Raw genomic sequence first — 26,460 nt, 5'->3', positions numbered from 1 at the left:
ACATTATGGAGAACTCTCAGGTATGCAGGTTTTCTCAAGATGTTTTCCTTCACCGTTGAAGCAAGATATTTTAATTACTTAACACGCTTACAAATTAAAAAAGATACAGGTGTGTTGTGGGAACTTGGGCCCCCGAAAGTGAAGCTGAAGTCCTAACTACTGGGCTATCACTGCTAAATTGATATCATGATTATAACGATATTTTTATTTTTTTTCCATCTGCAATCAAATTGATCAGTTCGATGGTATATATAAACGACAAGTTTTCTGCGAATTTTCTGCCTCGGCTATTTACTAGCCCAAGATTTTCTCCATGTTGTGTCACACAACACTTAAAAACACTTAAAATGTTGTGACTTTCTCAAACAATTAACATGTAAACATAACTGCGTCTGTGATTCACTATTCCTTTAGAGAATAATAGAATGTAGGGTGTAGTAACATTTATTATGAGCAGTATCACATATAATCAGGTATTTTATGGAGCTACTTTGTATGTCTTTTAGAAACAACATGATTTTTGAAGAAGAGACCAGTTAGTAGATGCCATAGTAAACTAAAAGTGTAAATAGAAAGAAGAAATATGTATGGTTTAAAAGAAGTATGGTACTCCATAACGTCAAATCTGACAAAAATATTATCGTGGATACCTTCCATAATCATTCTCATGTCCTATTCGTGAGCCCTCCTCTCTCATGGGAGAAAGTGGTTCTTTTATTGTTATAATAGAAGCAGATGAGATGCCATAATGAACTGCAAAATGGTAAAATGTATGTTTTAAAAGAAATATAGCACTCCATAACCTATAATCTGCCAAAAATATAATCGCAGTTATCTTCCATATTCATTCTCATGTCCTATCTTAGAGCCCTTCTCTAAAGCGAGAGGCGGCTCACCTGATGGTAAGTGGAAAACCATCGCGGCAAACAGGGAATGCAAGGAACACGTCCTAAAGTGCCTGGAATTAAATATTGGCTTAAAGAGGATTCAGAGCGTAGACTCTCCACGTTACTTTGGTCAAATAGCTTTATTGTTCATTTAGCTTTATGCAGCCGCTATTTAGCACATGAGATATTAGGGTTCTACCACGTATGTCCGTTTTCATTAAACCTACGAATCGCCTTAATCAGATATCTAATGATTTAGATGATGCCTAGAGAAAAAAAAGTTTCACAAACTCTTATGTGATGTCTAAGGCGCCGTCTAAAGCTACGACACCGATTCGGCAGATCGTAAACTTTAGGGGACTCGTAAACTGACACTTGAAAGATGAAAAAGATAAAAGTACTTTTTTAATTCCACACAAAAAATTAAACATATGATAAAACAAACACAAAAACACCACGACTTGTAGCAAGAACGATACCCAAGGTTATAGTGAACATCAATTGGTGAAAGGCAAATAATATAATGTAAAAAATATAGGCCTAGGAAACTTCTTTGATTAAAAAAAAATATTAAAAATATTTATTTCGTTACGTACAGCAAATTTTGCAACATTGAAATTGGGGTCTGCCGAGCAAGTTTCTATTATTACTACTAGCACTTGTGGCAGGCGGCCCCGCTCTTCCAAAACATCATTTACAAATTGAAATAAATAAGTAGATCCTTAACGTATAATTTATAAAGGCGAAAGAATTTGATTAGGCGTTACTTACTTAGGCATTGCCTTGTCCATCGTTTACCATTAGTGCTAGTAGTTACTCGTAAGAAATAGGTGCTGACGGTGCCTCAAATGCGATGCGATTCTTTCACCACCTTATAATGTAAACTGTGTCCCGCTGCTGTCCGCCATGCGTGGCTGCGCAACCCGGTCGGTTGCGGCTCGCGCCAAACGGAACGCATCTGAATGCCGGCTTGCCGTGACTTGCGTTACTATTTTACGTAATTGGAATAACTTAGTACACTCGCTGGCAGCTCCTAGCCACAGCCGTGCGTCTCTTAGCGTAGCTAGGAAGCATGCTATAACCATCACATTTTAGTAGTAGATGAGCTTCTCGAGAGAGCTCGACCGGGGAAGTACTGCTACCATGCTTTTATCTGCCGCCAAGCAGCATTCCCTTGTACCGGTATAAGGGTGTGGTTGCCGGTGTAATTACAGCCACGTGACGCCAGATTTAGCTTTTTCTTTTAAGCGATGGTTAGGGTGATCTGCTTGGTCAGTCTAATACTACAATTAAAAAAAAAACAATTGCACTAGCTTAACAATTCCGTTTGGCCCTTTTCAAAGAATTATCGAAAAGGGTTATCGAGTCTACCGGTGATCCTAGAGCGAGCAGTTACCTTGGCCAACGAATTAGTTTGGCCATCCAAAGGGGCAATGCTGCCAGCATCTTAGTAACTGTGCCTCGCTGCGGTGGTTTCGAGGACGTTTTAGATTTTATTTAGTTTTTAAATAGTTTATTTTAGGTTATAGTTATGTATTAATAAAAATTATATTTTAGAGTTAAAAGAAATACAAATAAAAGTCATTGCACTAGCTGTCTACCTCTACACACAAATTCTGCGTATCCGTTTTCCGCAGATACATTCTTAGATAGATATACATAGATAAAACACATTATTGCACACTAAAAAGCGACATCCCAAAAGAAGATGTCTTTTGTGATTATGTGATGTGTTAATAAATTTTAAAAAACATTATTATACAAAGGCGGAGGTATTTCTAAAACAATCTCTTCCAGACAACCAGACTTCTTAGTTACCAAACCAAACTTAGTTAGCTTAGTTTACCAAGACAAAGGTTCCTCTTACATCTGAATATCAGCTTGATGCCCTGGATTCGGTGGATCGCCGTGCTAGAAGGCTCATCGGTGACCTAGCCAACAAAAAACTTAAGAGTTTGGAACATCGTCGCAAGGTTGCCTGCCTTTCGGTATTCTATAGGATATATTTCGGAGAGTGTGCTCAAGAACTATTTGATTTAGTTCCCCCCTCGCCTTTTTACCATCGAACCGCGAGGCACCGTAAGGATCTGCATCCCTACGTGGTCGATACACCGCGGACGCGTACGAAGCGCTTCGCATCTTCGTTTCTGTTCCGCACCGCTAGGATCTGGAATGCTCTTCCAGCTTCCATTTTCCCCAGTTCTTACAATATGAGTACCTTCAAATCAAGAGAATAGGCATCTTCTAGGCAAGCGCCCTCCACCTTAGGCTGCATCATCGCTTACCATCAGGTGTGACTGCAATCACACCTGCAAGCGCTCGTCTATGAACATAAAAAAAAAATGTTAGATATTATGGCAATGATTTTATGAATGCATCGACGTAATAACTTCTTTAGTTTGTTCTTACAAGTGAGCAGCAGTCTTTTCAACTAAGAACTTTTTAGTATCTGTTACTTCTGATGGCACCACAAGATCCTAGATCGCGCTATCGAAATTTTCAAACTTGGGGTAACTTTCAATGGTGGACCTTGGTCATCAGCTCGAAGGAAGATCTTCCTATTATTGCGGTCGAGCGTATCACCAGAGTTCCCATAGAACTTTAAAATGAAAAGTATTAATGCCGATGATCAAACAGTAGGTGCCAATCGCACTAACATATTATTATGATCTCACACAAGCGATCAGTACATGTCAGTGATGTGACGCTAGCATGCGTCTCGCACGTCGTGGCATGCGGATAAAAAACATGCTCGAGCGGCAAGATGCAATTATTTTGTGCCTCAATATACAAGTGTAGCGCGCGATTCAATATTTTAATATAAAAGCGATAGTTTGTCTGTTAGTTTGTGTATCTGTTTGATAGCTACGTTCGTGGTATGTGACAAATACTGCGACGGTTTTGAAAAAAATTTACGTATAGCTCATCATTCTATGTCGCTAGAATATTTGAACACAAAAAAAAACCGCGAAATATTTGAAACACGTGAAAAGAACCGGCGGAAGTAGCGTTCAACAGCTAGTGTTATAGATTCCCGATTAATTATAATTTATATTCGTTAATTTGGAAGTTATAGGTATGTGGGGTCTTAAAGATAGGATCAAAGTTTACTTAAGTTAACTGAATAGTAAACAAAAAATATGCATACAAACAAAATTAAGTGAAACTAAGACAGTATTTGTCTATATATTAAAAGGTGAAGCAAATGCATTGGTTTTACGAGAATTGTGCGGACAGAGGAGTATGAAATTTCCCACACTTGTAGTTGATGGAGGGTGTGCACAATGCAATTTATTTTTAACTATGCATGAAACATACATCATGTGCATCCAATCAATTAAAGAGCATTGTACACACTACCATAAATTGAGGTAATATTTGACTATCGTAACCGTGTATTTGACAAACACTCCTATATAGGTACTCTTTTCTAATATTTTTTTGGAATATTGTTTGCTTAGATAACTTGTTCGAAATAAGCAGACAAATTGACCTTGGCGAAATCTATGTTTAAAGAAGTAAGGTCTTTGCCAATAGAACTAATGAAAAGGCTGTTCAGACTTATCATTTAAATTAATTATAGTCTGGCATTTCGACCAGTGGCGTTTACTAGTAGGTAAATAGTAGTAGCAAATAGACCTATATCTATACATGAATTTTGAAACGTTAGCACATATATGTTTCATTATACCTAACGAGTTTATGATAATATTTATTAGCTTATATTGAAATTACATTAATCGTTCTCCGTCTGTGTCCCGCACCACACGAACCGCAGCTTGGGCAGCGAGCGTGAAAACACTTCTTATCTACAGTTCGCTCCTCGCTAACCGGAAGATTTCTGCGGAAAATTCTCTCCGGTTCGAGGAAACAAACCCTTCCGTGCCGCGTGCCGACGGCTTGTGTAATTGCTTACCGCAAATTTATCAGCTACGTCATCAGATAGGTTCTATTCCTGTATAGTGGCAGGTTTATTGCTGCTTACTATTTCAAGTATTTTGGTGATTGCCTACACTTTCTGCAACTTCCACTAGCAAACGCCTCAAGGGCTCAGTTGATTGGTTTAGATAGATAGATAGATAGATAGATAGATAGATAAATTCTTTATTGCACACAATTTATAATATAAATTGAAAACATAAATATAAGAAGAATAAAAATGCGCAAAGGCGGTCTTATCGCTTTAAGCTATCTCCTCCAGACAACCCTTAATGAAAGAAGAAAAGGAGTATGGAAACGGGATAGTGCAATTTTAAAAATATATAACATAAACTACATCTACTATATATAACAATAATACGGAAATAAATACATACACATATAAATATATACATATATATATATATATAATTATACACAAATACATCAAAGCAAATATATAAGTTTATGACTCCGTAGATAAATAATATTCTTTTAAACGACTTTTGAAGATGCTTAATGATTTAGACTGTCTTATGTCTCTTGGCAATCCATTCCAGAGTATAACCACCTTGACTGAAAAAGAATTTCCATGCGTATGGTTTAATTGATAGATGTGATCTATGTAAGCTATGTAAACTAGCATATACATGTTTTATACATAGGTAAGACAAGAAGTTTATTTTCATTTCTTTCTGCCCTATATGACCTAGCATTGGCAGGGGAAAAAAATTATATCCCCCGATTATATCCCCTGAAAAGGGATATAATTAACGTGTCTACCTTCTAAAGCACGGGAACATGGGCACGGGAGAAATTTATCCCCGTTGATTACTTATTACATATATATTTTTTGGATATTATTTTCACTTGTGCGCCAATGCTCTGGGAGTTAATAAAGATGTGTGAGAAGATAAATTTATACCCTTTAAGGCCCATGCTAGCCGTGCTGCAGCACGTGCAGTGGCGTGCACTTCATACATGCACAAAAGCACTGCATACCCTAAAATTGAAATATAGCCCGTATAAGAGGAGGATTTTTTCCATTTTATGCAATTTGACTGCTGTATGCATACCCTGGTAAGAAACCCAGTGCACGCCACTAAGCACGTGCTATGGCTATTCTTTTACAAACTGCTATTGAGGCATACACACACTTACTTAACTTCCACTTAACAGCATCCAATCTTACCGCAAAGTCACGGAATAATAACGGATATTTTTCCATACAAATCTATCCGACGGCGGGGAAAGTTATATAATTGCGTTTTCACCTTCGAAGGAAAAGCGCCGATTGCCTGGTGACTTCATAAAGCCCACGCAAATATTATAAACGCGAAAGTGTGTCTGTCTATCCGTTAGTTACCTTTTTGTGATTAAACCGGGCCATCTATGTTGCCATTTAGGCGGGAGCGTTCTAGCCACGCGGCGAGGTAACAGCAGATCAGAATGCAGTTCTCACCTCCCCACCTCAACGTCTGAAGCAATATAAAGAAAAACGGACAGCAGCTTCCTTTGTACTGCTACTACCATCTACTGTGATCACCAATCCGTGCTCAGCGTGTTGATAATGGCCAAATCCTACCGTTGGGAGAGGCCTTTAGTCATGAGTGATATAGGCTTTTTGATTGATTTAATTGTTCTCAATATGTTACGAACAATGAACATAAGATTCTCAAACTCAAATATTGTATAGGCTAATGAAGGCTTGTGTTTGACCAGTGAAAATCAATGATGAATGCTAGACTAAGATAGCGTTTGCTTACAGGATGCCTTTTGGCTCTTTCCTCGCCGATTATCAAGTTATACAAAACGCCGGAATGGGCTTTATTTGATGTTAATTCAGAGATTAAGTAATTAACCTCTCAGGGGTTCCAACAATCGATCGGAGCGTCTAGCAGTTTTTTTTTTAAAGCGTAATACGATGCCGAATGTAATGATGTGAACGGAGAAGTTTTTATAATAAGTATGCGCATAAATTCAACGCAAGCAAAGTCGTGAACATCAGTCAGATTATAAAGAGCCGATTCCCTATGACGTTGAGTTGAGACGATTGGCTTTAGCTTTCACTTTTATTATTACCTCTATACAAACAATAAGAGTTATATATCTTAACTCAATACATGGTGGTCGTGACCATATATGTGATACGAGTGTGTAACTTTTTATCGTATTCATCACTCGTTGGTCTAATGGTTAGTATGATCAACTACGGAATTTTGGAATTTATAAATATATATATATATATATATATATATAACCAGACCGACAGTATAATATATTTATATGTGTGCGTATTTATTTCTATATTATTTATATTTGAATTAGCTATTTATTTATTTTTGTTATATGTAGTTGATGCAGTTTATTTTATGACATATTTTTAAAATATTGATTTCCTGTCCCGTTTCCATAATCATTTATTTTCTTCTTTTATTAAGGGTTGTCTGCAGGAGATCGATTAAAGCGATAAAACCACCTTTGCGCATTTTTATTTTTCTTTTCTTTCTGTATCCAATATTAATTATCTTTATCCCTTAATTGTGTGCAATAAAGAATTTATCTATCTATCTATATCTCGAGGTGTCTTTTCTCTTCCATCGACCATAACTTCGGCATGGCCCGCCCGCTACTACTTGAACTTATTACGGATGGAAAGCAATAATGTAGCCCAATACACAGCAAGCTGAGCGGATTAATTTTACGGATCAGTGCTTTTGCCAGTGCTCACACTTCAGCTCTATCAATAATTTTAATATAACGTAGTTGCTATTATCCCCTTGATACATACGAACGGTCTGCTTCCTTGACTCTAAAACCCACGAACCCTTTAATAATCAAACGTAAGCTTATAGAAAAATCCTTTTATTGTATAAAGGACTACGTAATCAATAAAAGTGTGAATTATTGCTCTAAACAAATTGGTTTAAAAATTTTAAATGATAAATTGAGATGGGAATGGATAAAAAAACACCCGGCTGAGTTTGTTGTGGGCTTCTTCTTAGACCAGGACGCGTTTGGAACCCTCGTAGCTTTAGGTTTAAGTTTACGAATATGGTTATCGCCATCATCTCATTACCATGTACTTACTTCTCATGCAATGTAGGCATCAAAATTGCCATCTATGAGCCCACTTGAATAAAGATATTTTTGACTTCGACTTGGACTTTAATCATTATCATCACATAAACCCTAAACCGGCCCATCAAAGGGCAGGGGTCTCCTCCCACAAAGTCGAACTCGGCCCCTCGAAAGTGAAGTAGATGGCTGTCCCACTGGGCTATCACATCTTAAGTATCTCTATCCATCTTTAATTACACAGAGCGATTACCTGCGGTATCAGGATCCAGATTGGAAACTACTTATTCAATGTTAATATAGTGAGAGGGCATCTTCCTGCACGCCGGACACCGCAGAGCAAGGTCGCCAAACAATAGTGATTTTATCAGAAAACAATGAAGCAACCGTTGAGCAACATTTACGCAGCTACAATGGATTCAAAGGATTACTTCTAAAACACTAAAATACTCACATCCAGCCGTGTTGGATTATCTGATCTGTCAGCCAGAGCATCGTTTAGATGTAGGTCCAAGTTACTTTTTATTCCACTAGAAACTAGCCCATACTAAAGCGATAATAGCCAATATAGCAGTCATAGCCTAGTTTTTAGGGCTGCGACCTACCTTTCGGGGGGACTGAGACCACTTCCCGGCCCGCACCTCTTATCACTTCAGAGTTATGTGCGTTTTTAATTTATTAATAAAGTGTTACTTATACACTTTATTTAACTGTGAAGGAAACCTGCGAGCCTGAGTGTTCTGCAAAATGTTCTCGAAGTCGTGTGAAGTCGACCAATCCGCACTTAGCGATTGTGGTGGTTAACGTCTTAACCCTGCTCATGCAGTGGGTCAGTAATGAGGTGATAATGATGATGATGAAACTAGTGATTGACTGAAATCTCACCAGGTAGTAAGTAATTATGCAGTCAAACATGGTAACAGGCTATTTTGTTAAGGTAATGGATGTTATGTTATACCCATAATCGGTTTTAACGTGGCATCGTACCGGAACTTCACTGAAGGTAGGGTGGTAGCTAGGCCTAGTATATAATAAGCTTCCATTTTTTCCTCCCGGATTTCGTCCCCAGGCCCCACTGAAAATACCACAATGCGCATCCCTGCACCTCCCCGGGAAAAGGATAAAATGTAGGTATCCATAGCTTTATCAACTCTCAGAGCACAGGCGCATAAGTGGAAATAATATCCAAATAATATATGTGTAGATAAAAGAGGGTAAACTTCTCCTATTCCCTGTCTCCGTGCTTTAGCAGGTGGAAATTTTAATTAAATCTAGGGATATAATAGGGGATTATAATTTTTGTCTCCAGTACGGCTAGCAGAAGACAATCATATCCCTGGGGAAGGGATAAAAATGTATCTTCGTCTCGCTATATGTATATAAACGAAGGAGGTAAACTTCTCCGTTTATATACAGTGTTTCCGTGCATTAGCAGTTCAGACGTAATTTTTGACTCCTGCCTGTACTAGCCCTGCACAAGGGAAGTTGTCAATCGTCGCGTTCTCTATAAAATGTATACACTAGTGCTTTGGCCGTTTAAACCGACCATAAAATTTAACCAGGTTAATTAGTTCAGCAGCCAACGAATTAACTTAAACTAACCAGTTAAATTAATTAACTAGTTAACCGGTTAAATCAGTTAAATAGTTAACCGGTTAACTGATTAACCGGTTAAACGGTTAATCGGTTAAAAAAATAACAAATTTTCTCACTAATATATTGAAAATTGTTACCCAGAATGATTAATTTGCAAAACATTTGTTAATAGTAAATAAATAATTTATTAGAGACCATTTTTAAACATCAAAAACAAATGATTTCTTACTATTCAAAATGATTCGTTATTATTTAATAAATCTGGTGTTTATTTATTAAATATTAACAAATCCTCTGTCGATATTTGTTAACAAATCATATAATTATAAAGTTATAAAATGTTTTAATTATATTTACAAGAAATTTCGCGATTTTGATACAGAAATATCAATAAGTTTGCTGATTACGAAGATAAGCAACTTCTTTTTTAACCGACTAACCGTTAAACCGATTAATCAGTTAACCGGTTAACTAGTTAACTAATTTAACCGGTTAACTAGTTAATTAATTTAACCGGTTAGTTTAAGTTAATTAGTTGGCTGCTGAACTAATTAACCTGGTAAAATTGTATGGCCGGTTTAAACGGCCAAATTGTACAGCACTAGTATATACCCAAAAAGGGGAAAATGATAAAAAATGCCATTGCCGCATTGATGGTAGATCAGAATACAGTTGTCACCACCTGATTCCGCGGGTGTCGTAAGAGGCGATGAAGAGAATATAACGGACGCCGGGAAGCAGCATCCTCTCTGCTACTACTACCATCTCCTGAGATCACCAATCCGCCTGCCCAGCGTGGTGATTATGGGCACACCGTGCCATTAGGAGAGGCCTTTAGTCCAGCAGTGGACTGCTATAGGCTGTTGATGATGATAAAAAGTAACACAGACATGCACACAAACATACTTAATATTGACTCAAACTCAATATCACACCATTGCCTTTTGTCTTGTATAAGAATAATCATCATCATCATCATCATCATCATCATCATCATCATCACTTCAACCGATTGAAGTGCAGTGCTGGACATAGGTCTATTGTAGGGAGTTCCAACATAGACGGTCCTGGGGCGCTTGTTTTTAGCGGTTCCTAACGACTCGTTTGATGTCGTCTAGCCATCTCGTTGAGGGCCGATCAACGCTGCGTTTACTTGTGCGGGAACGCCATTCCAGCGCTTTGGAACCCCAACATCCATCGGTTCTCAGAGCTATGATGCTGCTTCCACTTCAGCTTTGCGACCCGCTGAGCTATTTCGGTAACTCTGGTTCTTCTACGGATTTCCTCATCCCTGATTCGATCACGTCGAGATTCAGGATACTCCCAACATTACTCTCTCCATCGCCCGCTTTATTTCTCTGAGCATTATTATGAGGCCCATAGTAAAGAATAAGAAACAGTTAAATTATTCATAGTTTGCAATAGTTGTATAGCGTTTCAAAGAGCGCCTGAGAAAGTTGTATGTTTTCACAGCACGTTTCCTCATAGGAAGTTATTCTAAGCGGTCACATTAAGTTGTCACAAATCGCTATTCCAATCAGATAATAAGGGGATTAGTTGAGCTAATATATAACTTTGAACATAAGGTACCCTCCGCACTACCAAACAACCGCGCGTAATTCAACTTATGCGACTTGTGAGTCTTTTACTAGTGTGATTTCACACCACATAAGACATTTATTTATTAGACAGCCAGCTCGTTTAAAAAAGCTTAACTCTGTGACAACAGATAATGCTCAATCATATGTTGATATCTAACACCTTAACACCTTTATAGGCTTTAACTTCTTTATCGCTAGAAATACCGTTTTATGGTACAGATCTATAAACGCTAAGTCATATTATGACGCTACAATCACCAACTAATAGTTAACACCTGTGAAACCGCGGAAAACAGCACCTAATTAGAAACATTCTTTCAATGCTTGATTTCATATTTAAAGTACCATTCCATTACAGGGCATAAAAATCTCTAGGGTCCTACAAATTTGAAATTTGGAAAAAGCGAAGAAATTATTTCCAAAATGCCTTCTATTATTTAACATACAATTAATTAATTACTTTATCTCTTCTTTTTCAGATGGCGCTGAAGGTGCTACCTTGTTTGGCTCTCCTGACTGTTTGCCTGGCGGAAAAAGCACAATCAAGATGGTCTCGTCAAATCAGCTCATATACATCAGATATAAGCGACTGGGTTCCTTTATCGGGACCCGTTGAAAGGGAATTGCCTCAAATAAGACGACAAGCAGTGGCGGAGCCTAGAATACTGTCAGAGCCTTTCACGGGCTTTGTAAAACCAACTGGATTTAGCCAAGATACATTCCCATCGCGGGCATTTTACAATTCTCCATCGAACCGACAGCTATACCTACAATCGGTACCGTCTGCCCCCCAAAACTATATATCGGAACAAGGGTTCAATCAAGGCTTAAGATTTGGTTTAGCGCAACCAAATTTTCCACTCAGCCAGGGCTTTGTTTCACCCCAGTACAATTTTGACAATATTCCACAAGTGAAACCAAGACCGCAGATTCATTCGAATCAGGTTAAATTTGAAAACCCTACCTCCAAAGCAAATACACCTCTTCCATCATCAGTCAAGACTTATACAAACCAAGCAGGAAGGTCTCATTATGAATTGCCAAAATTCGTCGATGGATATCGCGCAGATAACACGAGTGATTTGGCAATAGCAAAAAAACCACAATCTTTACACAAAATTAAGTTTGAACTCGCCGATAAGTCCAAAGAAACGTTTGGTTCTCCAAAAACAAAAGTAGAAAGAGAAGAGGTACAATTATTATACGTACCTTTAGATTCAATGAACAGAGGACAATTGAATTTCAGAAATCCGTTGACATCGCCTCAAATTTTAAACACAGAACTTTTTAATCAGAGACAGAATCCTCTGATGCAAAATCTAGCAGGGGAATTTCAAACGCCCTTATCTCAACCGATTGATACATTCAACTCACAAGAATTTCTAACAAACTTCAACAGCCAATTTCGGGAAGTAGATTACAGCCCTAAGTTCTCAACTGTAACAACGCCTTTTCCTACAACAGCACCGACAACAACAAAACCCAAAAAACTAAAGCCGCATCAACCTCCTTTAGCTATTTTCTCAACCCATGACGCAAAAAAAGATGATCAAGTAAAAGTTGGTGATGTCTTGCATTCTTTGAAAAATGCCAATACAGTAGCCGTACTTGATTCAGTTAACCCTTTGAATGCACCTAAGGTTTTTATCGGTCCCTCATCTTTGTCTCCGCCTGAAAATTATGTTAAATTTGAGCTCCCATACTTATCCAATATTGAAAATATTGATAAAAAGCTGAGACAGTTACCTTTCTTTGTAGCGCCATTGAGTTATAATACACCTCAAGGTTTCGCGAAAATTCCCTTCCCATCACCACATGTTGGCTCAGTTGTAATAAACTCGCTAATCAAAGATACTTCACCTGCAAACAAACCACCCGCTGCAGATGTTTACTCAAACATTTATTCAAGACCACTGCAGTACAAACAGGAACCAAAACCGGTCACGCAAAAACCAGTCATAAATTATTATACTACTTCCTCTCCGAAACCCGTTAACTCTCCTAACTACGAACAAAATTTCTATTCAATAGAACCACAGGCTGTTAGTACATTACGACCACTAAAAGAAACTGTATCAAATCTTCCGGTTACTCAATCAACATCGTCACCATATAAAACCGGTTCATACTTCTTAAGCAATCTTGGAAATCGATATAATACCCCCCAATTTGTGAACTTCCCACAAGAAACGAATTATCAATCAGCAGAACCCCCTAAAATACAGAATGTTTTTAAAACTGAAACCAGCACTACCCCTAGAACGACGATTACGACATCTACTAAGCCTACGACATACCCGAGTCAATTACTGGAGACACATAATCCATACTCAATTAATCAAGCATTCCATTATAGTACACCTTTAGATTACCAAAACTTCTTTGACGAGTACAAAGAAGCATACGGAAATTCAGGGCCGAAAATATCAAACTCACCGCCGTCAATTTCATTAAGCTCTACACCTGGTCCAGTAAAAGAAGAGGTAGAACTAGAACAACCTAAAGTGGAACAGAAACATCAGCAGTTATCACCAAATTATTTGCAAAATTATACCCCTGAAATACACCATGAGTCCGAAATTGTAAATTCTAGATACCCGATATCTAATACCAATGATTACTCTACTCAAATAACACAAAACTCTCAATCTGACTATACCAATTATGGCAATACAGGTAACTCTGGTGATCGAACAAACAATTTTGAATCAGAAGCCTATACTGGTACTTTACAAACACAAACTAACTTATCTGAAAACAATACAGCAGAAAATAATTCTGCTGAAAAATCAACAAACGATAATCAAGATACAAAATCCTCATCTGAATATAGTCAATATGAAGTTGGTCAAAATTCACAAGAAATTATATCATCTACTAGTAGCACTACTACATCAACCAGAAGGTCACCAATTAGATCACGAGGTCGCCCTCGATATCCTACAAAAACCGAAAAAACAGAGTCTCAAGAATATTCCACGCATGCCCCTGTTACCAGAAGACCCTTGAGAGAAAGAAAGCCCTTACCTACAAGATCCAGATACGAACCGAACAAAATTACTACTGAATCACCCACACCAAAACCAGTTGATTCAAGCGAAAGCACCACCAAATTTACAAGAACAAGAACCAGAGGACGTGTTCAATACAAAATTCCTGAAGATGATGACAATTACACAAAAAGAAACAAACCAAGTAAGAAAGAACAAGACTTAGCTTACCAACGCGATGTACTTCATCAAAATTATCCTGTTACATTAATGGAAAGGACCAGTACTGTAGATATCGAAGCAATAACTGAACCTACTGTGATTGTATCGAACAACCACGAAAATACTAAAACTGAAGATACAGAAGACGCATATAGTAATGACAAACTTTCCATAACTGCACCTATAAACTCAGAATTAGAAGACCTACCCCAACAGTACACTACTGCAATACACTCCATTAGTGAAGCTCCTTACGAGGCCAAAGTAGCTAATAATGATGAAGATTATACCTACCCACAGAAAAGCAGTGCGGTACCACAAAATATACCACAATCTTATGATGAAATAATAGAAGAACGTGAGGCGGTACAAAAATACCCTGAAAAGAAACAAGAGAATAAAGATAACGTATTATTTGCTACTAAAGCATCCAGTACTGAAAACGAATCAAATGTTCCTGTTTACTCTAATGATGAATTCAAGACCAATAGACAGGAAGAGACAACTAGTGCACCAGTACTAGAAACTAAAGGCGTAAGCCAAGAATTAAATCAAGAACAGGAAGAGAATATTGTAGAAACAACACCATCGTATAACCGAGTAAGAGTCCGTCCAGGAGTAATAAGACAGTATCACCAGACTTCTTTAGCTGAATCGTCTCGAACTGACCGAAGAAAGCATGTCCAACCTATAACGTACCGACCGGCTTTCGACAGGCGGCGAACTACAATGCGAATTGAGGAAATTGAAGCTGATTTAAAGACTAAGCAAGTCCATGGTAGACCAGAATTCCAAGATTATAAACAGCCAGTTTACAAACCAGAACCATCTACTGAATCAGCTGCACCATCTTCTACGACAGAAACATCTGTAAAGCGCGGTCAATTAAGACGTAGGCGGCCTAGCTATGCGTCAACGTCCACGGAAGCAACAATAACAAGAAGACCATATGAAGCCAAAAACCGTTTCCGAGGTAGACGACCTACTGAAAAACCTACCGATAAGCCCGAAGTGCAAACAGACATATCATCAACGACTCAGAAAAATATTGGTTTTAATAGATATAGTCACAGATCACGTCTTTCTGAAAGATATAATAAAAAACAAGAAACAGAAGATCAAGTAGGTGAAGATCAAGAGCTTAATTACTCAATTAACAGGCCCAAATATGCCACACCGGAAAGCGAGCGCTGGTCGCCAAAAATTTCTATCGATTCTTTTAAGCCTTACAATCCAAACAATATTGCTGAAGAGAACAAAGAAGCTTCCCCGATTGATGGTAAATCTAAAGATGAACTCGAAATTATAACGGTAAAAAATGAATATGAAGACATACTTATCTCTGTAACGCCGGCATATAACAATCGTGCTAATAAAAAAATGCCCGATATACCACCTACACTTGAGGCTCTGGTAGAGCAAAGCAAAGTAACTAAGAGCGATTCGACCGATACCATGTCAACATTTGAAAGTATGCTAGAAGAGGTTATGAAAAGTTTGGAAGAACAAGACGAAAACGAGTATACTAGCAAGGTAATGAAACACAAAGGTGGTGAAATAGGCGAGATTCCGCCGGAAAAAATTATATCATCAGGAGAAAACTTTTCCCTAAAATCGACGACCCCAATTCAAGAAGAAGCGGCAACCCTGATACCGGATAATGATCCTTCTGCCACTGTCACTGAGGTAATATTATAATTTTTTCAACCAACTTCCTAAAAGTAAATTGTTCCAAAATAGGAAATAATCTTAATATATATAAATCTCCTGTCACGATGTTTGTCCGCGATGGACTCCTAAACTACTGAACCGATTTTAAATTAAATTGGCACACCGTGAGCAGTCTGGTACAACTTAAGAGATAGGATAGCTTAGATCTTTAAGTAAAGTCATAATTTTATTTTATTGCAAATTATTGGTCTATAATTAATTGACAGTCACATGTAATATGTATATACAACTATACTCATTTAAGGCTAGCGATACTGAATACTTTAAAAACAAAATCAAACGCAGACGAAGTCGCGGGCAACAGCTATAAGATTATAAAACTATTTTCTACTCTAAAATCCAAATATTTGAGTGTATATCAGTGAAGGTAGGCAATCGATGTTTATGTCATATCGTATGTCCGAATCGTTTTGAGCACTTGGAGACACATTTTTAAAAACCCCTTTTCAAATAAACTTATATGAAATAAAAAATAACATTATAATTGGAGAAATTACGTTGTCGTGAGTTTATTTGGTTTGTTTAAAATATTTATTATTTATGTTTTCAGGAGGTTCCTAGCCAAAAGAATCGTCGTCGTGGGTTTTGGAAAAAAGTCAAAGTACGTCCAGTGACTGAAGAAATCGATGCAGCAGAATCACAATATTACCCTCACATAGTTAATCGTATCGGTCAATACGCACCAAAGAACTCAATCGAAAAGTCTGGCAAAGGAAGCTCAAAGGTTGCAGTAACTACGTACAAGCCTAATTATCAGTTTCTTAAGGATTTCTTTGAAACACATGAAGATGCGCTTGATGTAATAACAAATATTGATATTCCTAAAATAACACCTGTTAACAGAGTTGAGAGCAACACAGAAGTTGTAAAAGCAACTACAGATTCTACCACGAAAAATGATATTGTTGGTACTACAGAAAAAAACAATCCAGGGGAAATGGATTTAGGTACAGGATCGCCGGATCCTACGCTTGATGATAGCTCCTACTACAGTGAGCCTACAGAGCCAGCCTTAAAAGATACATCACCTATTGATAGATCTGATGGACTAAGCTTCATGGATTATTTGTTTGGCGTCACATCATCAGATGAGTCGGATTCTTTTAAAAATCATACAATATATGAAAAAGAAATCAGAACGACGACAGAGCTACCCAAAGAAAATGCCGTTGAAGTTGATACAGAGACAACCAAAGTGAAAACCACAACTGAAAGTTCTTACGTACCAGAAGAAATGACCGCCGAACCAGTGTACGATAACACTGAAAGCATTACCGAAAGACTAGAGCTTGCAAGTGATATTTCAGAAGAATCTGTTTTTAAAGTAGAAAGTTCATCGGTATCCAGTTTTATGGATCCAGCTAATGTCGTCAGCACTTCTATGTCTACCGAAATCTCTCATGAAACTGAAATTTGTTTTAGAGGCAAATGCATTAAAACTAATAAGAACTTGTTATAAAATTAATGGAAATGGTGCTTGACAAGTGTTCAAAATCATTAGGAGTAAAAGTAATGACTATTTGAAAAGACAATTTCCCAGTGTAGTGATCAAGGTTTACATTTAGAAGGACTTTCTCGTATTTATTGTTTTCGACAACTGTAAAATCCTGTAAATAGTAGATATTTGGGAGTAAGTAGATGACTCACAATAAAGAATTTAGATAACAGTAAATGGTTTGGTACAAGTCTCAAATATTACAGTACATCTTGGTGCTATGTAATATAATGATAACTATGATAATAAATTCATCAGTTCATTGTATAAAAGACTCGTACTAAGCAATTTATTTTTATTGGTTTGTTATATGTATGCCTTATTTTATATGCGTTTAGGTTAGTTAAGAGGCCTATGCAGACTTTTTGTCTTGCTCAAGGCAGAGTTTCACGGGTAAGGCGATAATTTTTATGATTTCGTTCGCAAAGCTTTACTAGTGCGGCTTTGACCTTAAAAAGTCACTGCATTCGTCGCTTCGTGTAAAATGCCTTAAAGGCAAAGGCAAACCAAAGCGTTTCAGCCCGAGAGCGCGGTGATGGCTACTGAGACTTCCTTACTGCTTAGTTCAAAGTGATTTTCTACGTACATTTACTTAATCAATCGCGTCAAAGTTAATTGCGATTTTATCATATTGAAGAAGCGCCTTCTAGTTAAGTACTTGGAAACCATGCTGTCACAAGATTATGCTCTTTCGATACCATATAACGTAACCCTATGTAAAAGTAAACATATGTAGAAAATCACACACTTGTTACTCTTGTGAACAGAGAAGACTTGCTCGCGGGTTGACGGCTCTGTTTGGCCTTAGCTTTAAAGTGAAGACACACCGGGGGCTTCAATATGACTTCAGTGTGCCTTGAAACTCAGAACTTTTTTCATTTTGATAGTAGTTCTCCCATATTGAAGTATCAATAATGTAGGTACCAATGCAATGCAGAGCATTATAAAGAGCTAATATTAAGGGTTAAATCATAGTATTCTTTTATACGTTTCGTAAAATTATATCGACTGAATAATATTTTTAATCAATATTAAAATAAGACATATCTTCCATACTCATATTAAATACTTATTTATTCTTAATTATCATTTAACCTTCTTTATGTTCATGGATACTAGATAAAATATAAAAATATATTAAAACCATGTTAATATTTATGTACCCAGTAGTTTGCTAAAAAGTATGGCTAGATTTCGCTTTTTGTAATGTGGCGGGCGCTACGCGCCATAACGTTAATTCAAATAGGAGTACGATAAATAAATGAATTCAGAACATCGAAAAAAAGCAAACCACTGGGTATGGAACCGGCTCGAAAGGTTGTATTATTTGCTAGCTGCACGCCGCCCACCCAAAGCGTTAAACATATACTATATAATGTCAAGTGGATATGTGTACCATGTCTGATGTGTAACTTATAATAAAGTGTCAAAATAATAACAACCGTTTATTTAATTTTATAATACTACAGAACACAAGTCTCCTCTTAGAATGAGTAGAGTTTAGGCAGTAGCGCACCGCGTAAGCCTAGTGCGGATTCGTAGAATTCACACACCATTGAGAACTTTATGAAAACTCAAAGGCATGCAGGTTTCCTTATGATCTTTTCTTTCACTGTTATAGCAAGTGGGCATTTTTATTGATAAAATTAAAAACGCACATAACTCCGAAAAGTTAGTTCTTCATGCCGGTGATCGAACGCGGTCCCACGAAAGCGAAGCTGAGGCTATTACCACTTATTTATTCAATTTCTATTCTTTTATATTCTATTATATTATCTATTATATTCTATTTTTTTTAAATAAAATTACAGGCAGGTGCCTGTAATTTTATTTAAAAAAAAATAGAAACGTCTGAAGTGTGTTCCCACTAGGCACAAAACAATGCACAGGGGCACAAAAAAATAAAAGCCACAGGCCCCCCAGACCATTTGGATGGTTAGCAGCTGGGGGTTGGTTGATCTTAACATAGTACAATATTAGGTTTGTACCTATTTATTAATAAGTTTAAGCTACCTACTAATGCATATTTAAAAATTATTTCAAAAGAACAATGACAAAGTCACTAAAGTAAACATTAAAAAAAGCTTTACCTTACAGACCCTCTGTGCACTGGCCCTAAGCCAAAAGAAAGTAGTAGAAAGTTATAGAAGTTTCCTTTTTATATAGTAGCAAGGAAGTACCAGTAATTTTCTACATTTTACTTTGCACAGGCTTAAATATGTCAAAATTTTTAGTACTTCCTTTTTAGTTGTTAAACAAAGTTGGTTTTGTTTTGTCAAATAATTTTTTACACAATTTTTAGTGGGTAGGTTTGCATCATATCTACGTTACAATAGCAGAATTTCAATTGCTCATAACCATACTCAGCAAAGTAATAGCAAAGTTAATGCTTTAAAATATACTCAAATCGCTATAGGTGTCCCAATAATATTTGAAGAGTTCCGTTACTTCAGAATCCCTTCAACAGATCTTGACGAAAATGGTCACTTGACCACATGGAAAGTATACAGACTTAAACAAAAAAATAATTTTTATAAATTACAGAGTTCTGAGCTAACACTCATAAAAAAAATTAAAAACAACGAAATTGGGAACCTTGTGTAAGTTGGTTAATCACAATAGCCCAAATCTAATATTGAATAATATATAGTCAAAAGTAACATTGTTTGTTACACACAGTGTTTTCCAAAGAATGACATACTGAACTAAAAATTGCAATGATTTGTAAACAGACTCAGTTCAGTATCTATGTAACACAAGGAACCTATTCATTCTTATATAATACAGTCATAAGTAATAAAAGATTGCCATCATAATATTCCCAAATGATAAAACAACAATTGTAATGCATGAGAAAAATATGTTTATTGTTGAATATTAATAAAATGTTACAGAATAGGTCATAGGCAAAAGTTCACACAGGGTAGTTAGATTAATTCATTGCTATTTAGGTCTAGGTCTTAAACATAGTAGGTATTCTAGGCTTTTTTGTATTAGAAAGTCTTCAAGATTCCTAATCTAATGCAAAAAAGCCTAGAATTCTCTAGTTTATACTTCAATATAAATTGCTATCACTTTATATCATGTTTTTAACATTGCTAACATACTACAACTCACAAAACTCAAAATTAGCTTTTGTGAGATACAGTAGGTTGCCCAACTCTGCAGTATTAACTAACCCAACTAAGTCTTTTGTACTTGAGAAAAAATGTATTTATCTAGTATACACTTAACATACATAGTAATTTTTCTTAGTCATTACAGTCTTGACAAACTGGTTGTGTTTGTCATTTTGGTGTTGAGGCCTGCGTTACAATCCTTCACCACCCATTCCCAACAGTTAATTTTCTTACACATTCATATAGAGGAGCCTTCTTCATTGCAGCCTTAACTTGGTCTGTCAACCTCAGCAGCAATCTTTCGTAAACTCTGATACCCTCAACTTTCCCTTGAACCACAAGATGCTCAATGGACACTTCATTATGCCGAAGAAACTGAGAATTCTTGCTTAAACTACAAAAGATAGGCATTGAAATGAAGATGATTTGTATCTTAGATAAGGAAATAGCATACTTTTTATCTCAGAGCAGCAACAACAATAAGATTACAAAACACTTTGGTTGCACTGATTGTATAGGACACAATGTACACGCAAATAAATCTTCGGGCTCAGCTGTAATGTATAAAGCAATTAGCAATATGTTATCATTGCTATGGAACATGTGGCTGTGTATCTCTTGCACACCAATAATGTCAAAGTTTATTTCCATTGATTTCCTCTTTTCGCTTACCACAGTTTTATCTGTAAATGTTCTGTAAGACTGACCACACTCATCGTACGTGACACAACTTGTTACAAATGTACCTTCTTAAGATGAACTGAGAAGGTACACCAGATGATTCTCTTCTGATTCATCAGTCCAGCACATAACAGTCATCGTCATCCACAACCCCACCATTCAGTGCATTCTTTATTATCTCATGTTTATTCTTCTTCAATTCGCTGTTAATAAAGCTTCTCCTTTCCTCCTTTTGTCGCACAAGGGAAGCTTTTTCCGCACTCTGCCGCTTAGCAAGACCTTTAGTGAAAGTGTAGATCACTGTGGTGAAGTCACTCTCGATAAATGCCAAGTTTATAATATGCCCGGTCTCGACGGTGCATAAATTCTCCTGTAAGACGTTTATAAAGTCCAGACTAACGTCTTGACTGGTCTGAATCGGCACGTATATGTTTAACTTCTCGTTCTTATATGGTCTAGCGACGACGTAGAGCGTGTCGATATCTTTGTTGTAACAGTATTCCGTGTCGTACATAACCTTCTGATCAACTAAATATATGTACAAAAAGTAGGCAAGTGATATCTTCTTTTCGCATTTGCAGCCGAGCTTTTTCATGTCCTCCTTAATTTTAACTTCAACTTCCATTACAAACACAAATTTATTTCTTGAGATCGTAATAGTTTGTATTAGTCTCAATCTACGGTTTTATACAAACTTTAAACCTCTGTTTTGAACATTGACTCTGTTTTGTTTAATTTAATGACTGATTAGTGAAGGCACTAACAATTTGACATTTAGCTTCTGACTATAAATATATTTACTATTTGGCTTCTTAGTACTGGCAAGTTTATAAATTACTTACTGTGCTGTAATAACTATACATTATAACAAATACATATTTTATATTATAAATATTAAAAGATTATTTTACAAATAAATATTACTTACCTTACATTTATATGGCAATACCGAATTGGACAGCTATCTGCCATTGTCCTGCAACCACCGCGATACAGCGCCACCAGCAGATGAATATATTATTTCAAAGTTCAAACTTTAAAAAGAATCTATATAACAGGTGAAGTGATTAGTGAAGATTGATAAAAATGCATTGAAGTATTTGAGTGTTCGTAAAAATATAACAACTACCTAATTAATACAACCTTTTTCGTGAAGTAGGTAAAAATCTTAAGAGCGTGCACTGGTAAATTCAGTTATTACGAGTTCAAACCAATAACAAAAAAGGCAATTCACGAAGAATTAAAGGAATTACATAGGTATTTGGATTAGGTCAAGTAGGTAAGTAATTACATTTCCATTTGGAATTCTAGTAGTACTAGGAATATTTTCACTGCTGTGCTATAATTACCTATGTATACCTACCTATTCCTATTTATATCAAAAGATCTATTTTACAGTAAATCTCGAACAATTAATTACTAGACAGTAGACATCGTTGTGTACCTATTTTTTTTTTTTTTTTTTATTAAGAAAAGTCGATGGCATGGACATCTTTACAAAGGCTGTGGAACTACTAAAGGTAATTCGAAATATGAGCTTATCAATAGATGGTGCTGTAACATCAGTAGTCAGCACCTAAAGCTTTCGCCCGACAGTAATTTCTTAGCAAGTTTAATAAGTAACTTTTACGTATTAGTAACGATTTTAAAAACGGTAAAACGAGGTACAGCCACAATGTTACAATTTAGATCGATAATTTCGACCGTTCACATATCTGTCAGGATGGCCGAGCGGTCTAAGGCGCCAGACTCAAGGTTACCTTGCCTACTCTGTAGGTGTGAGTTGTTCTGGTCCTCTCTGAGGGCGTGGGTTCGAATCCCACTTCTGACATAAACTTTTTTAGACTCCTATTACAATAATTCACGAGTCTTTTTTTTTTTAATTTACCTACTAACAAAATAATACAATGCGCTACAAAAGCAGGGCAGCTTCATCAACACCCTGAATGCATGATTATGTTGTACTCGGAGAGCGTTTTTAGTTTTCAAAAAGTACTTGGCCCACATGCAGTACTTATTAAAATTAGTGCAAAAACAAATAAAAGGAGCAATGTGACTTTAACGGTGTTAGTACACCGAGCAATTCTGACATTCTCATTTACAACGCTCTCCGTTCTCTATCAATTTGTATATGTTTTTCAAGATTAAAAAAGTTAAATCTGGAAAAATTATGAAGTTGGAAATCCAAAAAAGGTTATTCCCGTACCGGGAATCGAACCCGAGCCTCCTGGGTGAAAGCCAGGTATCCTAGCCACTAGACCATACGGGAGATGAAATATTGTTTTATAAAACGCTACAGCATTAATTGTGTAGATAGGTAGATATCCGCTAGACAATACGATATGATTTACGACTAGATACATTTCCCTAATGAATCACAATCATCAGCTATTAACCACACTAATTAACAAAACCCGAGACTTGCGGAGGTCAAATATATGTAAAGAACTATTTTCTCGAGTTCATATATCGAACCTTTTCTTAAAGTCACCAATGTTTTTTACAGTGATAAGTGACATTTAAAAAAAAGGTTCGATATATGAACTCGAGAAAAGAGTTCTTTATATATGTATACAGTACAATGTACCTACATAATAATTTATCTCCCTTCCTTATAATTATTGTAAGTATTTGCTTAAATCGTTTCCTGATTTCTCGTGAAATTTTTAAATGTATCCTTGGGCTGCTCTGATTTTGACGACTTCAGAGTTTTTAAAGGCAGTTAGAGAACTTTGCAGTTTCTGCGTTCTGCGTTCCGCGGGAAATGGAAGGAAAGTGGGAAAAATATAATTCGGTTCCAACAAACAGGCAGATGGACAAAATGCAAAATTACGCTAACCAAAAAAAAATTCTCGTTCAGCAAACAATAATAAATGGAAATTAAAAAAGTGTAACCGCCCCCGGGTGGGCTCGAACCACCAACCTTTCGGTTAACAGCCGAACGCGCTAGCCAATTGCGCCACGGAGGCGTTGAAGGCTGCGCTGAAATTATGCTATGATTTACGGTAGAAAAAAAATTGTCCTAAGTTGACAAATATGACTGCGTCCTTGCAAGATTTGCTTTTTTCTAGTTTTCACTGTAATCAAAGAATTGCTAAGCATACATTTACCTTTCACCAATCGATTTCCACCCGGCAACTGTTAAAACCAAACGTCTCTATGGTTCTTGTCAAAACAACTCTTGTGGATTTTTTTTTGTAAATGAATTCAAGGTTATCAAAAGGAAAACCGAACTCATCTTATATATTTTTATTCACCTCTCATGTTTCAGTTTAAGAGTCCCCTAATCTTTACGATCCGCCGAATCTAACTCTTCAGAAACTCCCGCACACAGGCAAAATTATTGTTAAAGACAATCCTGCTTTTATTTATTTTATAATCATAAATTGAGTGAGTTCAAATACTTCCGAAGTTAGGACAAATAGATCGTAAACAGTTGGTATTATTCCAGCGGATCTTCTTCAACTTTATAGTGATACCATTAGAATTTAAGTGGGCCGATCCCGGCGGCACTGCAATGCCGGGCCGACCCGTGACGGGAGTGGAGCGAGCCCCGAACATCCCGTCGGTTTACAAAAATCAGTTTAATATACTGGTCCCACATTGTGGGAACTTTCAGATATTAAGCTGAAAAGAACAGATACTACACTTTGATCTTAGCCAAAAGGCCGAGAAGCGATGTCGTAGAAAGGCCGCTCCGGGGTAGTCATTCCAACAGGGCACAACATCGTCAGCGCGATGCACAATAACACACGAGATGTACAGCGACATCTGCTGGGTATTACCTAAATCTCATTGTAGGTTTGTAGTACGTAGTCCGGATAGTTTTAAGCAGATGGCGGTAGTAAAATTGATGGTTAACTTGGCACCTTTTATCTTTAACTAGGAACCAGGAATAACCGTTGTGCATTTCCTACGTTTGTTGTCGATTCCCACTGGCGGAATGACCACTATGGCGCGGCGTGCTACTGAGTTAGAAACTCAATGCATAAATGGAGTAATACATTTCGTACATTTATATTTTATCGCTTTGACTTCGTAATATGCCGGTTGCCTTAGCATATTGTAGATGTTTTGAAATCACAAATTAAACGTTATTTGCGATTATTTAAGAACAAACAATGTTGGGAAAAAGTTTGTGTTGGTAGGTTGACTTGACTTGAACTTTGTACTAAACACAGAAATAGTAACTCATTAAATATGAGTCTTCTAGTAGTCTTCTAGAAGTTTTAAGATTTTAACGAATTACGTTTGACCCAAAATAGTAAAGACGATTCGCTTGTTGTGTAGAGTTACAAAATTCAAAATTCATTTATTTTTAGTAGGCCTAATATAAGCACTTTTGAAACGTCAAGTCTGTCTGTGTGTAGTGACTCTACCACCGGTTCGGAAGGCAGATTCTACCGAGAAGAAGCCGGCAAGAAACTCAGCAGATGCTCTTTTCCAACATTAACAATTTACATTTTACATTTCAAAATTGATTTTTCTATCTTGTGAGAGATGAAAGCGGAGCCGGATGCTTCCAAGCAACCTTGTCATTAAGAAATTCATCAATTGTATAATAACCTCGCTGTAATAAATGTGTTTTAACACATTCTTTAAACTTATGCATTGGTAGGTCCAAAATTACCTTACAAAGAAAGAAGTATATAATATAGGTATCTTATATTTGTTGCAGTTTCAAGATTTGGTCTGGAATTTCAATTAGGTTTAACTACTGGTACAACTACTATATTATTCAAATTTTGTTGCTTCCCTCATTAAATAAGTCAATAGATGAATAAACGAATAGCTCCGCTTATCACAGGATGGCTATTATTTTTACCCTCACGTCAAAAAGTCTTTGACGTTTGTTCTAGCGTTTGATGCTTCTTTCTTAATTATAATTCTACATTTTTTTAAGTAAGAATAATCGGTAAAAATGAGCAAAAAGTCAACATCACGCGGTGAACAAAAAGCCAACATCACCATTAAAGTAGAAATGTTATTGAATATAAATTCGCAATGCATAGCATAGCACCGCCGCTGGCCAAAATATGAGACACAGGGTCAAGCCAGGTCAGTCACAGGTAATTTTTTTTTCAAGCGTAGTAAGTTTGTGCTATGCTTATTTCTATACTAGCAAGATAAGATTAAAGATTA

The 26,460-nt window shown here is 36.7% G+C and overlaps 2 protein-coding genes and 4 non-coding genes across 6 annotated transcripts; 2 read left to right on the top strand and 4 right to left on the bottom strand.

The window, feature by feature from the left end:
* Positions 1–11,559: 11,559 nt before the first annotated feature.
* Positions 11,560–18,412, top strand: LOC120627135. Its single transcript, XM_039894996.1, has 2 exons — positions 11,560–15,978; positions 16,574–18,412. Exons 1-2 carry the CDS (start codon positions 11,560–11,562, stop codon positions 17,480–17,482), a joined length of 5,328 nt encoding a protein of 1,775 aa, XP_039750930.1. The 3' UTR covers positions 17,483–18,412.
* A 1,949-nt stretch (positions 18,413–20,361) lies between these two features.
* On the bottom strand, positions 20,362–22,053 carry LOC120626145. Its single transcript, XM_039893468.1, has one exon. It carries the CDS (start codon positions 21,941–21,943, stop codon positions 21,434–21,436), a length of 510 nt encoding a protein of 169 aa, XP_039749402.1. The 5' UTR covers positions 21,944–22,053; the 3' UTR covers positions 20,362–21,433.
* A 982-nt stretch (positions 22,054–23,035) lies between these two features.
* Positions 23,036–23,149, top strand: Trnal-caa. Its single transcript has 2 exons — positions 23,036–23,073; positions 23,105–23,149. It is a non-coding gene; the product is annotated as a tRNA-Leu (tRNA).
* A 366-nt stretch (positions 23,150–23,515) lies between these two features.
* Positions 23,516–23,587, bottom strand: Trnae-uuc. The gene has a single exon. It is a non-coding gene; the product is annotated as a tRNA-Glu (tRNA).
* Positions 23,588–24,213: 626 nt separating this feature from the next.
* Positions 24,214–24,287, bottom strand: Trnan-guu. Its single transcript has one exon. It is a non-coding gene; the product is annotated as a tRNA-Asn (tRNA).
* Positions 24,288–24,805: 518 nt separating this feature from the next.
* Positions 24,806–24,998, bottom strand: LOC120627451. Its single transcript, XR_005658912.1, has one exon. It is a non-coding gene; the product is annotated as a U2 spliceosomal RNA (small nuclear RNA).
* Between the last annotated feature and the right edge of the window lie 1,462 nt (positions 24,999–26,460).

The sequence above is a fragment of the Pararge aegeria genome, chromosome 1 (genome assembly GCF_905163445.1).
Source record: "Pararge aegeria chromosome 1, ilParAegt1.1, whole genome shotgun sequence".
Lineage (NCBI taxonomy): Eukaryota > Metazoa > Arthropoda > Insecta > Lepidoptera > Nymphalidae > Pararge > Pararge aegeria.
Note: the sequence above shows the minus strand (reverse complement) of the source record. Positions and strands in the feature narration are given on the sequence as shown.

Excerpts from the sequence above, each read along its gene's own strand:
- LOC120627135 (XM_039894996.1), top strand. The coding sequence starts at position 11,560 with ATGGCGCTGAAGGTGCTACCTTGTTTGGCTCTCCTGACTGTTTGCCTG. Across the intron at positions 15,979-16,573 it reads CTTCTGCCACTGTCACTGAG|GAGGTTCCTAGCCAAAAGAA; the intron begins GTAATATTATAA and ends TTATGTTTTCAG.
- LOC120626145 (XM_039893468.1), bottom strand. The coding sequence starts at position 21,943 with ATGGAAGTTGAAGTTAAAATTAAGGAGGACATGAAAAAGCTCGGCTGC.